The sequence below is a fragment of the Pristis pectinata genome, chromosome 3, assembly GCF_009764475.1.
Source record: "Pristis pectinata isolate sPriPec2 chromosome 3, sPriPec2.1.pri, whole genome shotgun sequence".
Taxonomy (NCBI): Eukaryota; Metazoa; Chordata; class Chondrichthyes; order Rhinopristiformes; family Pristidae; genus Pristis; species Pristis pectinata.
In genome coordinates this window covers 55,584,213-55,597,960 of record NC_067407.1, presented here as the reverse complement: position 1 = coordinate 55,597,960, position 13,748 = coordinate 55,584,213, and the positions used below count along the sequence as shown (strand labels likewise).

Genomic DNA, 13,748 nt, shown 5'->3' with positions numbered 1-13,748 from the left:
AAAATGCTGAAAATTATCAGCAGGTTAAGCAGCAGCTATGGAGACAAACTGAATTAGTTTCAGGTTAGTAGCCTTTCATCAGAACTCCTTTAGTTCTTATGAAAGGTTACTGAGCTGAAAAGTTAAAAGTTTCCTTCTATAGATGCTGCCCAGCTTTCTGAGTATTTCAAGTACTTTCTGGTTTACAAAATAAATCTGGTTTTGCCTTGAATATACAAGTCCAACTCCCCTATAGGCCACATTTTCATGCTCGGGTGCTGTTACAGAGATGGTGTCAGTTTTCAATGTAAAAGGCACACTTGCTGCATGAGCTTTGACAGTGACTGAGAAGCAAGCAATGTTGTCATCATGGCCGAGGCCAACCCCTGCCCTCATTCAATGTTCTCAGTGTAGCCCTGGAATCAAATGAGGAGACAGCTTTGACTCATGGTTTAGGATGACACTCAACAATGCATTTGCCCATTGTGGAAGCTCGCACATCAAACAGTACAGTTCTCAACAGTAACAAATTAACTCACTCACAACCAGCAACTAACTCCCAGCATTATATAAACTTAAATGGGAGAACATTTTGGGGATATATAAACTGTGAAATAATGGTCGAAGTCCCATAGGTCACACAAGGAGGGACATGACTTAGTCTCTAGCAACAATATACCTGTAATATAATGAAACACACTAAAAGATTTGGAAACAGGCTTAAAGCCAGGGAATAAATAGATCAGGCACTGAGGTACAAGTTAATCCCCATGTTAAAGCCTTATATTCACTATTGATTTTATATTAATAGTCTATCTCCCCTAGCCTTTTCATAGTGAATTATTTGCTGCCTTATTTTTAAAAAAGCTATTAAATGTAGATGCAGAAACTGAGTCAATTATATATGTTTCATCCTCATTTAAATCCATTTTGAATTTCTCTGAAACAAGGGGAATTGAATGCAGCATCTATTACATCATGAATACTGTGGTTTGGGAAGGGATTTGAGTGGGCTAGAGGGTGAGGTGAAAGAAAGCATAATGATAATTTAGGAAGAGAAGGGGTTAAAATGGTAAAAATCATTGAAATAGAAGTTATGGGCTTGGGTTCTGAGTCAACAATTAAAAAGTACCACTTGAATGGACACAAAGGAAGTTTGCTAAGTAACAGAAAACAGAGGGTCATAATAAATGGTTGTTTTTTTATACTGGAGGAAGGTGAATATTGGCATTCCACTGGGATTGGACCATCGATTTATTTCCCCCCCTTGCCCCCATCTATATTAATAACTAGACTTGGGGGTGCAAGCCATAATTTTTAAATTTGCAGAGGACACAAAACTTGGCATTAGTGTGAGATGTAAAGTGAATAGTGATCGATTGCTGCAAAATGTAAACAGGCTGTTAGAACAGGCAGATATCTGGCAGATGAGGAGAAATGCAGGATAATGCATTTCACAGTCATGGAGAGCTGCAGCATGAAACATGCCCTTGGGTCCACCGAGTCTGTGCTGACCATCAGCTACCTATTTAGACTAATCAAATATTAATTCCTTTTTTCTTCCTATGGTGTCCACATTCTCATCAACTCTAGATTCCACTACTCACTTTTTTGGAGAAGAGGCTGAGGGTAAATGTGATATAAGGTTATAAAATGATGAGGGATCCAGACAGAGTGGATAGTGGGAGGCTGTTCCCATTGGTGGAGAGGCCGAGGACCAAAGGTCACAGGTATAAGATAATGAAGAGAATTAAGAGAGAAATTAGGAAAAAATTCTATGCAACCCATGTTTGGAATCTGGAATGCATTGCCTGCAGACGTGGTGGAAGCAGGTTTCATTGTGACCTTTGAGAGGAAGTTGGAAAACTATATGATGGAGAAAGATTTGCAAGACTGCAGAGAAAGGGCTGATCGGTGGAACTAGAGAGTAGCTCTGGTAGAGAGCTAGCATGGACACACTAGGCCAAATGGCCTCCTTCTGTAACCATTCTATAATACTATGAAAAATTAATAACATTATGAAAGGGTAGGTTGAAGAAAGTTGGGAGAAGGCTATATAGAGCAAGGAAACAGGCCCTTCGGCCCAACTTTCCAACCAATGTGTCTATCCGAGCTAGTCCCATTTGCCTGCATTTAGCCCATATCCCTCTAAGCCTGTCCTATCCGCGCCTTTTGAATGTTGTCAACGTACCTGCCTCAACCACTTCTTCTGACAATTCATTCCATATACTGACACACCCTCTAGATTAAAAATATGTGCCACTGTAATCCTGCTGCATGAAATAGCCTGTTTCTGTGCTGTAGATTGTGTACAATACTCTGTTGTGTAATACCTTTTGGCCATTTTTTCTTTTTTCTCCAAAATGTCTGCCATCATGTTGTTAACACAAGGTAGTTTAGCCAAACCTACAAAACAAAATACAAAGTTAAAGAATGGGGTTTACCTCAGTGAATGATGTAAATGTACTACAGTGCTAAATTTAGTAGGAATTTGTTGCCCTAAGATTACCTGATGTACAGAGTAGTCCTGAGTGCAACAACTGGCTGGCTGCCATAACAAAATGGCTTTGGCAGCCAGTGAGGCCCTACAACACCTCACTTCACTCCCATTCCCTCACAGCCACCCCAAGCTCACAAGGAATCAAAACCGTCACTGAACTTGAGTGTTTGTGAATGTGTTTGACCACCCACGAAGTATTGAAAAGTTAAAATATTACAAAGTGTTCAATAATTATGACTAAAAAAAATTCACAAATTTAGTAATAATTGAACACACTTAAATTACCTGAACTAAATAAAAAAAAATTGACTAGGCATTGTCCTGGCCAAGGTAGTGAACTGCTCAGACCAGAATCCTTAGTTCAATTCCTGGTAGTTACTATGTTAAATTTAATCTATTTGTTTATTTCATTTTTCCTTGCCTTCTCAACTGGGCAACACTTTTGTAAATGCAATCGGTTCCAAACTAGGGGAGAAAATAATTTCCCAACACTGAGAGCTGAGAGTTCAGAAAATTTTTTTTTAAGATTACTGTTTCCTTATTATGAAAGCAACCACATCTATTAATCTGAGAGGCCATCTGAGTAACTGCACATGATCAATAAGAAATCCTCATAATGATATCACCTCAATAACCAGACTACCTTACCAATGGAAAATACACACAATGCATGTTATTGCTATTTTCAAAAATGTCCGCATACCTTTAAAAACCCTTGTAGCCCAACGAGCCTGCAGTTCAGATATTGGCATAATGGCTCCCCATGGCTGGACAAGGCCAATGATGGCTAGAGTCTGCTGCTCCAGCTGAGGCGGAAAGACATACTTATAGAGATGGGTATGGTTTTTGTTGACTTTAATGATAGACTCATCCAGAAATGGAAAAGCAAAACTGTATCCTGTTGCAAAAATAACAGCATCTATATCTTCCACCGTATCATCTTCAAAGATGGCTGCAGATTCAGTAAACTGTTTCACATTAGGTTTCACAAGAACACCTCCGGATATAATGCGATTTGGTAAATCATCATTAACTGTTGGATGCTGGCTGTAAAAACTGGAAAAAGAGATAACATCCCATCTGCAATGACTTGAGAACATTAATGTTAATCTTTCAGAATTAACACAGATGATTAATGAAATAAAGTCAGCACGAGTTAATCAAAAGAGAGTAAAGGAATTTTGTCATTGGAGCAAAATGAGAAGGCGGGTCCCTTCATGTGATTCTCTCAACCAGTGAAAACAAGAGTAATGGGTAGAGCATAGACATACTGCTTCAGTGAAAGAAGTATGGAAATTGGAACAGAATAGATTGGAGAGGGAGATGGCACTTAGGTTGTACACTTTCATAGATGATCAGCACTGGAGAATAACTGTTTTGGCAATGAATGCAAAAATCAAGTGCAGCATTGATCTGGTGAAAGAGAAAACCTTCACAAAATAAAAACATTTAAGCAAGTAACTATGCCCACAAGGTCAAATGTAACTATGACCACAAGATCAAATGAGTAACTTTGCCCACCAGGTCAAATGAGTAACTATGTCCACAAGGTCAAGTCAGTGCTTGACCTCTAAGGAAAATGAGTTGAGGTTCTGTTTAATTAGCTGATCAGAATCAAAATGAAAGGTGGTGCTTAGATGTGCAGCAGTGAAGTAGATAGGAAAGAGGAAAAATTGGCCCAAGTGCCCATGGCATAGAAGGTAAGCATATAGGCGAGTATTAGACTGGTCGTTGCCCTATGTTCCAATTATCCTTGGTTCTCGAAGACATGCTCTGAGTTAGTCTTCCCTGGCATGGAACAAATATGCTCCAAGAATGTAGAAAGTAGGTGTGGAATAGTAAGTAATGATGAAGGCAATTGTCAGAGTGAGCTGGTCGCTGAAAAATTGCAGACTTGGATTTAAGGTTCTATCAACTTATAGTTAAAAATAAAATCTTATCACTATGACAAACAGCAATTATATAGTCCAAACTCAAATGGTGCAGATGCTCAGAACTTTGAAATAAAACAGAAAATGCTTAGCAGCTCAAGCAGCATAGGTGGAGAAAGAAACAGAGTTAACCTTTCAGGTTGATAACTGGTCATTAGTTCTGGTGAACTCCTTCTCTTGGAAATATCCAGGACAGGGGAATACAACTTAAAATCAACATTAGACCATTAAGGAGAAAAGTTAGAAAACACCCCTTCACCCAGAGAGTTGTACAAGGGTTGAACCATCTCCTACAAAATGGAGCAGAAGATAGATTAATTTGAGATTAACTGACATTTGGCTAGAAAAGGATACAAGAGTACATAGAGCTGATCTGAAATACTAACTCTTGTTTCTCTCTGTTCATCGATCTGGTGAGTACTTCCAACATTTTATGTTTTATTTGCAATTCTCTAGTATTTGTTAAATAGTGAATCATTCCCAAATGCTTCACATGAGAATGATCAGATAAAATGTAAGATTGAGGCACATTCAAAATAGGACAGGTGACCAAAAGTGAACAAAAAATGTGAGGTTTCAAGGAGGAACTTCAAGGAAGACAAAGATGAATCTGCATCACAAAATTTAACCCCCTGATCAGGATGCTGCCTGGTATTACTGACCTGTGGCTAGGTTGCAAACCATAGTTTGCATGATCAAATCGACTGTTTAATGATTTCTGAATGAACAAAGCAGTTAAAGGTGAAGCAAGCAGGTTATTAATGCGACAGATATACATCATGTCAGCAGGGTATCCTCTTTCAGCCACACGGTTGATTATCCAGGCACCCCTTCTTGTACTCAAAAACACCTGCAACACATATGAAGAAGTTAAGTTTTAAAATTTGGAACCTGGACATACACTAAAAGATGCTATCAAAATTGCATTTATTTTTTTCCCTCCCGAGAGGACCAGTTATATGCTTCTATTCTGGAGGATGAGCAGGAAGAAGCCAATTGCATTAGGCATTTCCACTTCTAATTAATAGTCAGTTTCTTCAGCTGAAACAATATATAAACATCAGGTAGGGGAAATAATTAGTCCTTGCAATGCAGAAGGAAGGTTTTCCAGGGAAGATATTTAAATGTGGCATAAATTAATAAAGGGGTTATGAACATAAATCCAGCAAGGAATTCAGAAGAAATTTCTTTATCCAGATGGTGGCTAGAATGTGTAACTTGCTACTGTTGGAATAGTTGAAGCAAATAGCAGAAGGCACATTGGGAGGAGGAAAGGAATAGAAGGATTTGTTGATAGAGTTGAATGAAGGGTGTGAAGGAGGATTGTGCAGCAGATAATATAGGAGTATAGTAGCAAAAGGAGTAGGTCATTTAACCCCTCAAGCTTTTTCTAGCATTGCAAGGTCATGGCTAATCTGCGACAAAACTCCCTGTATCTGCCTTTGCTCCATATCCATTAGTGTTCCTGATGAACAGAGATCTATCAATCTTAGATTTTAAATGGTAAATCGGTTTATTATCATCACATGTACTGAGATACAATGAAAAAGTTTGTTTTGCGTACCATCCGTACAGATCATTTCACCACATCAGAGCATTGAGGTAGTACAAGGGAAATGCAATAACAGAATGCAGAATAAAGTGATACAGTTAGAGAAAGTGCAGTGCAGGCAGACAATAAGGTGCAAGGCCATAATGAGGTAGTTCTGAGGTCAAGAGTCCGTCTTATTGTACAAGGTTCTATTCCTTTCACACAAATTACAGTTGAGCCCAGCATTAGAACACAGAACATTGCAGCACAGTACAGGCCCTTCGGCCCACAATGTTGTACCGACATTTTACCCTGCTCTAAGATCTATCTAACCCTTACCTCCCATCTAGCCCTCCATTTCTCTATCATTCATGCGTCTATCTAAGAGTCTCTTAAATGTCCCTAATGTATCTGCCCCCACAACCTCTGCCGGCAATACATTCCACGCACCCACCATCTTTGTGTAAAAAAAACTTACCTCTGGCATCTCCCTTATACCTTCCTCCAATCACCTTAAAATTATGTCCCCTTGTGTTAGCCATTGTTGCCCTGGGAAAAAGCATTAGCTATCATTTATAGAGTCACAGAATTATACAGCACCGAATAAGGCTCTTCGGCCCAACTCACCCATGCCGACCAAGTTGTCTACCTGACTTTGTCCTATTTCCCCACGTTTGGCCCATATCCCTGAAAACCTTTCCTGTCCATATACCCATCTAAGTGTCCTTTAAATATTGTAATTGCACCTGCCTCTACCACTTCCTCTGGCAGCTAGTTCCATATACCCACCATTCTCTGTGTGAAAAAGTTGCCCCTCAGATCCCCTTTAAACTTTCCCCTTTCATCTTAAACCTATGCCTTCTAGTTTTAAACCCCACTACCTTGGGAAAAAGCCTGTGACCATTCACCTTATCTGTGCCCCTCATGATTTTAATATACCTCTATATGCTCACCCCTCAGCCTCCTATGCTTCAGAGAAAAACATCCCAGCCTATCCAGTATCTCCTTATCGCCCAAGCCCTCCAGACCTGGTAAATGTGCTACAGTTACACCAGAAAGTTACCAGGTTTTATGGATTAGATTATAAGGAGAGAATGAATATAAACCTGGCCATTTATTCAAAGTTAAAGGATGATCTAATTTACATTTATTACACATTTTAAAGGAATTGGAAGGAGAGAAGCTTTTTCTGCTGGTGGGGAACGTCTAGTTAAAGAGAGAAGTTAAAACACTTCATCCAGTGAATGATAAGAAATCATCTCCTGAAAAATGCAATAAATGCTAGCTCAATTAATAATCTTAAATTTGGGACTTGACTGGATTTTAACGCACAAGAGCATAAAAGGATACATATGGATGGAACAATGACATAGATCAGCCATTATCTCACTACAAGGCAGAACATGCTCAAGTGACTAATGGACCTCCCCGTGTCCTCACGTAATCATTCATTGCAATCTGTTGTCACATCAGAGGCATCATTGTTTCCTAAACAACTTTGTGTCACTTGACTAGAAAGTGTGGGTGCAATGGGTGGTGAAGAAGCGAAGCTTTTGTAACATCATATAACAGATCAGGCTTGGAACAGCACAAGCTGCCAGGCAGATACAGAAAGGTGGAAGTTTACTTTACACACAGTACTTAAAAGTGGATTTATATTCTTTTGTCCGTGTTGCTCCTCACCTGTTTAGCATGTCGACTGATTTCAACTGCAAGGTCGCCCCCAGAGTTTCCAATTCCAATTACCACCACTCTTTTCCCTTCAAATTTTAGGGGTTCTTTATAATCCTTACTGTGGATGTATTGACCCTTGAACTTTTCTATGCCTGGCAAAAATCAGGAGAGACAATGTCAGAGCATTTTGCTTGGTGAATATACAACTCTGTAATTATAATAAATATACTTAACACAGGCAAGCTAAATAAGTTTCACATTTATGCCCTGTGCTTGAAATAGTTGAAGCATCATCAAAATTTCAGCACAGAAGGTGGTTATTTACCCTTTGTCTCTGGCTGCTTGATCAAGTCTATTCTCTTTTCCGACTGCTTTAAATTTTCATAAATTGCTGCTCAATAACCTTAAAACCCATAAGTGTTTTTTTTAAAAACATGCCAATACATCTACACTCCCCAATCCCACTTCAAAATTATTGTTCTTTTTCCTTTCACTTTTCCATCAAAGATGTATAACATGTCAAATATTACTTTTTTTCTATAAAGTTGCTTTATGTTTCCTACCTCTTAAAACATATTCTCTACTTTTCAAAACCTTTCCTGTTAACCGTTTTGATAGTCACTTTTTTCCTCTCCATTCCTACTAATCTCCCCAATTTGCTTCTCTTTCTGCTTGTTGTGTTTCCACTATATTGAGAATTTTAATTTTATGGTAAATCTTTCCAGCAGGCTTTATTTTTGATCTCGTTTCTCCATGGCTGCAATGCCAAGTTTACATTTGGGAGCCAGATTAAAGCAACATCCTAATGTTCTTTTAATGTTTGTTTACTCATGTCCCTAGTTAGAAAGAAGTGTCACCATATCTTTAGTCACTGAATTCTTGTACATTCTTCTAATTTAATTTAAATCTGTTTAAGTCAAAAGAGTACCAAAAATAGCATACATTGAAAAATTGTTGATTAACTCACTCTTTCAGATAATTAAGTTGTAAATTTCTGCTGAAGTCAGGGTTTGAATAATGAAAAGCATTGTTTTATTTGAATTCAGATCATAATTGAGAGTGCCCAGGGCTTCCAGTCCTCCAAGTCAAATGGAGACAACAGAGAATATGCACAGCAAAAGTATAGGACTTCTGCTGGGGTTGTTGGGGGGGCGGGGGCGGGGGTGGTGGTGGTGGGGGGGGGGTGTGGCGGTGAGGTGTGGTTGGGAAAGAGGAAACAACAGCACTCAGGGCTACTTTCATAAATCACTCAAGTGTTGTAGCAGTGTACAATTCCTCCCTCTTCTATACATGCAACTACAGGAATTGCTGAGATGATCGACATTCAAGCCCTATTCACTTGCAGATAGCAGGAGCTCATTTCCAGGAGCTGCTGGCTAAACAAATCCTGTGATGTGACCTGTGCAGTGCTGGAGAATTGCTTCAACTTTCTGATTTATATATTTGCTCTCTCAGAACCCTTTGATCCATTACTTCATTCCATTCCTTTTGTCCTCCCAGGTAAAATGTGGCCTCTTAATTTTTCTTACTAAATGTAATATTTCGCAGTTGTTTATTTTTAAACTATTTTCCAATTACACGCCCATTGTATATGCAACAAATTGCAAAAAAAGCATTTTTAAGCAGTCATCATCCATACTGACCATTCTTCTTGGTACAGTCTCATCTACAAATTTTGAAATTATTAGAACCATAGAATACTACAGCACAGCAAACAGGCCATTCGGCCCTTCTAGTCAGTGTTGAAACTTTATTCCGCTAGTCCCATTTAACTGCACCCAGTCCATAACCCTCCAGACCTCTCCTGTCCATGTATCTATCCAATTTATTCTTAAAACTTAAGAGTGAGCCTGCATTTACCACATCAGATAGCAGCCCGTTCCACACTCCCACCACTCTTTGAGTGAAGAAGTTCCCCCTAATGTTCCCCCTAAACCTTTCCCCCTTCACCCCAAAGCCATGTTCTCTCGTACTTATTTCTCTTAATCTAGGTGGAAAGAGCATACTCGCATTTACTCTGTCTATACCCCTCATAATTTTGTCAACCTCTATCAAATCTCCCCTCATTCTTCTATGCTCCAAGGAATAAAGTCCTAACCTGTTCAATCTTTCCCTGTAACTCAACTCCTGAAGACCCAGCAACATTCTAGTAAATCTCCTCTGCACTCTTTCAATCTTACTGATATCCTTCCTATAGTTAGGTGACCAGAACTGCACACAATACTCCAAATTTGGCCTCACCAATGTCTTATACAACCTCACCATAACATCCGAACTCCTATACTCAATACTTTGATTTATGAATGCCAGGATGCCAAAAGTCTTCTTTACAACCCTGTCTACCTGTGATGCCACTTTCAGGGAGTTATGTATCTGAACTCCCAGATCCCTTTGTTCCTCCGCACTCTTCGGTGCCCTACCATTTACTGTGTATGTCCTACCTTGATTTGTCCTTCCAAAACGCAACACCTCACACTTGTCTGCATTAAATGCCATCTGCCATTTTCTGGCCCATTTTTCCAGTTGGTCCAGATCCCTCTGCATGCTTTGAAAGACTTCCTTGCCGTCCACAACGCCTCCAGTCTTAGTGTCATCAGCAAACTTGCTGATCCAATTTACCACATTATCATCTAGATCATTGATATAGACAACAAACAACAATGGTCCCAGCACAGATCCCTGATGCACACCACTAGTCACAGGCCTCCAGTTTACAACCTCTCCATGGATACCTAGTGTCTGAACCTTCTGAACTAACCTCCCATGTGGGATCTTGTCAAAGGCCTTCCTAATGTCCATGTCGACAACATCCACAGCCTTTCCTTCATCTACTTTCTTGGTAACCTCCTCGAAAAACTCTACAAGGTTCGTTAAATACGATCTACCACGAACAGAGCCATGCTGACTATCCTTAATCAGCCCTTGGCTGTCCAAATACTTGCATACCCGATCTCTCAGAACACCTTCCAATAATTTACCTACTATTGATGTCAGGCTCACCGGCCTGTAATTACCTGGTTTACTTTTGGAGCCTTTTTTAAACAACAGAACAACGTGAGCTACACTCCAGTCCTCCGGCACCACACCCGTGGCAAAGGACATTTTAAATACGTATATCGGCTAGGGCCCCTGCAATTTCTACACTAGTCTCTCTCAAGGTCCGAGGAAATATCTTGTCAGGCCCAGGGGATTTATCTACCTTTATTCGCTGTAAGGCAGCAAGCACCTCCTCCTCTTTAATCTCTATATGTTCCATGACACTACTACTTGTTTCCCTTCCTTCCATATACACTATGCCAGTTTCCTGAGTAAATACTGATGCAAAAAAACTGTTTAAGATCTCCCCCATCTCCTGAGGCTCCACACATAGACGACCACTCTGATCTTCTAGGGGACCAATTTTGTCCCTTACTATCCTCTTACTCTTAATATACTTGTAGAAACCCTTTGGGTTTACCTTCACATTATCTGCCAAAGCAACCTCATGTCTTCTTTTTGCCTTCCTGATTTCCTTTTTTTTAGTATTTTCTTACATTTTCTATATTCTTCAAGTACCTCATTTGTTCCTAGTTGCCTATACCTGCTATACGCCTCTCTCTTTTTCTTAACCAGATCGCCAATATCCCTTGAAAACCAAGGTTCCCTATGCTTGTTAACTTTGCCTTTAATCCTGGCAGGAACATGCAAACTCTGCACTCTCAAAATTTCGCCTTTGAAGGCCTGCCACTTACTGAACACATCCTTGCCAGAAAACAACTTATCCCAATCCACTCTTCCTAGATCCTTTCTCATTTCCACAAAATTGCCCTTTCTCCCATTTAGAACTCAACTCGAGGACCAGACCTATCCTTATCCATAATTAACTTGAAACTAATGACATTATGGTCACTGGACCCAAAATGCTCACCTACACATACTTTTGTCACCTGACCTGTCTGGTTCCTAATAGGAGATCAAGTATTGCATTCTCTCTCGTTGGTACCTCTATATATTGATTTAGAAAACTTTCCTGAACACATTTGACAAATTCCAAGCCACTTAGCCCTTTCACAGTGTGGGAGTCCCAGTCAATACGTGGAAAGTTAAAATCCCCTATTATTACAACTTTCTGTTCCTTACATCGGTCTGTTATCTCACTACAGGTTTGTTCCTCCAATTTTCTCTGACTATTGGGCGGTCTATAATACAACCCTATTAGTGTGGCCACACCTTTCCTGTTCCTCAGCTCCACTCATATGGCCTCTGTAGATGAGCCCTCTGGGCTGTCCTGTCTACACACAGCTGTGATATTTTCCGACTAGTAATGCCACTCCTCCCCCTCTATCACGTCTGAAACAACGGAAGCCCGGAACATTAAGCTGCCAGTCCTGCCCCTCCTGCAACCAAGTCTCACTAATAGCAATAATGTCGTAATCCCACGTGCCAATCCATGCTCTAAACTCATCTGCCTTATCTACAATACTCCTTACATTGAAATAGATCCAGCTGAGAGCATTTCTATCATGTACAAACCTTTGATTTCTGTCTATACATGCACTCCTCGCATGACCTTTTTTCCTCCTCCAGAAGTATTGACTCTGATGTCTAAATTTTTTTTTAAATACAAATTGTGAATAGTAGTGTCAGCTCTCATCCTTGAGGGAGCTCACTTCCCTGCCACTTTGAAAACTACCCATTCCACTATCGTCTGTCTTCCACCAAGGATCCAGCAAACTATTTCCCTACTTGTCTCCAAGCTTTGTATATATTGACTTTATTAAAGGTTTGGCCATTATCACATTGTTCTTTGGGTGACATTGTTGACCAGAGATTAGCAGCAGGGTAGATGTGACAAATTGTGAAAAAAAACCTATTTGTAATATTTGGGATACAGAGGATGATTTATGAAACACTGTGCAAATGGAAATCCTTCTTATTAATGTCTTTCAACATACCATGTGCAGTATTACACACTGTATATAAAAAGTTTTGTTTTCAGCTTAATCCCCTCAACTTGTGCTTTAACTGATGAATATACTCATTTGACTCACCAGGAAATGAATCCAGAGGTAAATGAGGGTTGGTGTGATGACCAGTACAGACCAAAACGGCATCAAAGGTAGTTGTTTCCAAATTTCCCTCAATGTCTCTTGTCACTACATCCCACTGTCCAGTGGAGGAGAAATCTGTCTGCTTTGTAATACTGCAGACATTGGTCTAGAGGAACGGAAAGGGAAATGGTTAGACAGTCATTGCCAAATTCACTCAATGTGGAGTTTTCAAAGATGGGGTCAAGATGCAGGAAAGTTGGAATTTCAACATTGTTAGGTTAACTAATATTACTTCCTCTTTCCAGTTTTCTGGATTATTTCGATGACCCATAGAATGCATTGTTACCTGAATAAGTGTCTCGTTTAGACTGATCTGCTCTTTGCATTTGACTCTTGCAGCACATTTTCTGTGCTGGATACCTGTCTTTTTGGAATGTTAATAATACAACTAAAGTAATTATATTTAAAACAAGTCTATTCACTTCTCTGTTTCACTTTCATTGGAAAGAGACTTCTTCACCAACTGTGGCTATTAATGTTACAAATGAGTTTCCATGCATCAGAAATATATAAGTAATGACTTGGGCTTCACGTAGCTCAATCTAGCTTCTTGCACAAGTTTGGATTTGGAAAGATGTCGGCATCACGTCTTCTCTTGATGACAACGTCTACCCAAACCAATGTTTATCTCGGCCCAAAAGTTGGTAAGAGTAGAGTGGGTCTACTAATCACTTTTCACACTTCTCTGCACTGCTTGGTGACTTGCCTGATTTCCAGCTGAGACCAATGACATATTTGGGTTCTCACCGAATTGCACTGCAGAATGTTGAATAAAGGCATAAACAGCACAGAATCTTGTGTTTCTGCAGAGTGCAAAAAGACAAGATTTGGTGAGTAGGGGAATTAAGTTAAGAAGGGAAAAGTGGAGCTATATTTTCAGATAGATGATCAACTGGTACCTTGTTGAGCACTTTGGATTTCTTACCAGGAACAACAGCGCTATTGGAATCAGCACTAAAAGGGGCCATCCACTAATAGCAGTATTAATAATAATCCAATAATAGTGCACCCACTCTATTATTCGTGTTCTTGCAGCATCTAAT

The 13,748-nt window shown here is 39.7% G+C and overlaps 1 protein-coding gene across 1 annotated transcript in view; it reads right to left on the bottom strand.

Annotated features, from left to right (window-relative positions):
• Positions 1 to 13,748, bottom strand: part of LOC127567849 (flavin-containing monooxygenase 5-like) — a 35,506-nt gene that overhangs the window by 2,443 nt on the left and 19,315 nt on the right. Inside the window, exons 4-8 of the mRNA XM_052010988.1 lie at positions 12,646 to 12,811; positions 7,625 to 7,767; positions 5,073 to 5,260; positions 3,183 to 3,535; positions 2,313 to 2,385 (exon numbers count right to left, since the gene is read on the bottom strand). Coding sequence (XP_051866948.1) covers positions 2,313 to 2,385; positions 3,183 to 3,535; positions 5,073 to 5,260; positions 7,625 to 7,767; positions 12,646 to 12,811 — 923 coding nt within the window. The remainder of the gene's footprint in view (positions 1 to 2,312; positions 2,386 to 3,182; positions 3,536 to 5,072; positions 5,261 to 7,624; positions 7,768 to 12,645; positions 12,812 to 13,748) is intronic.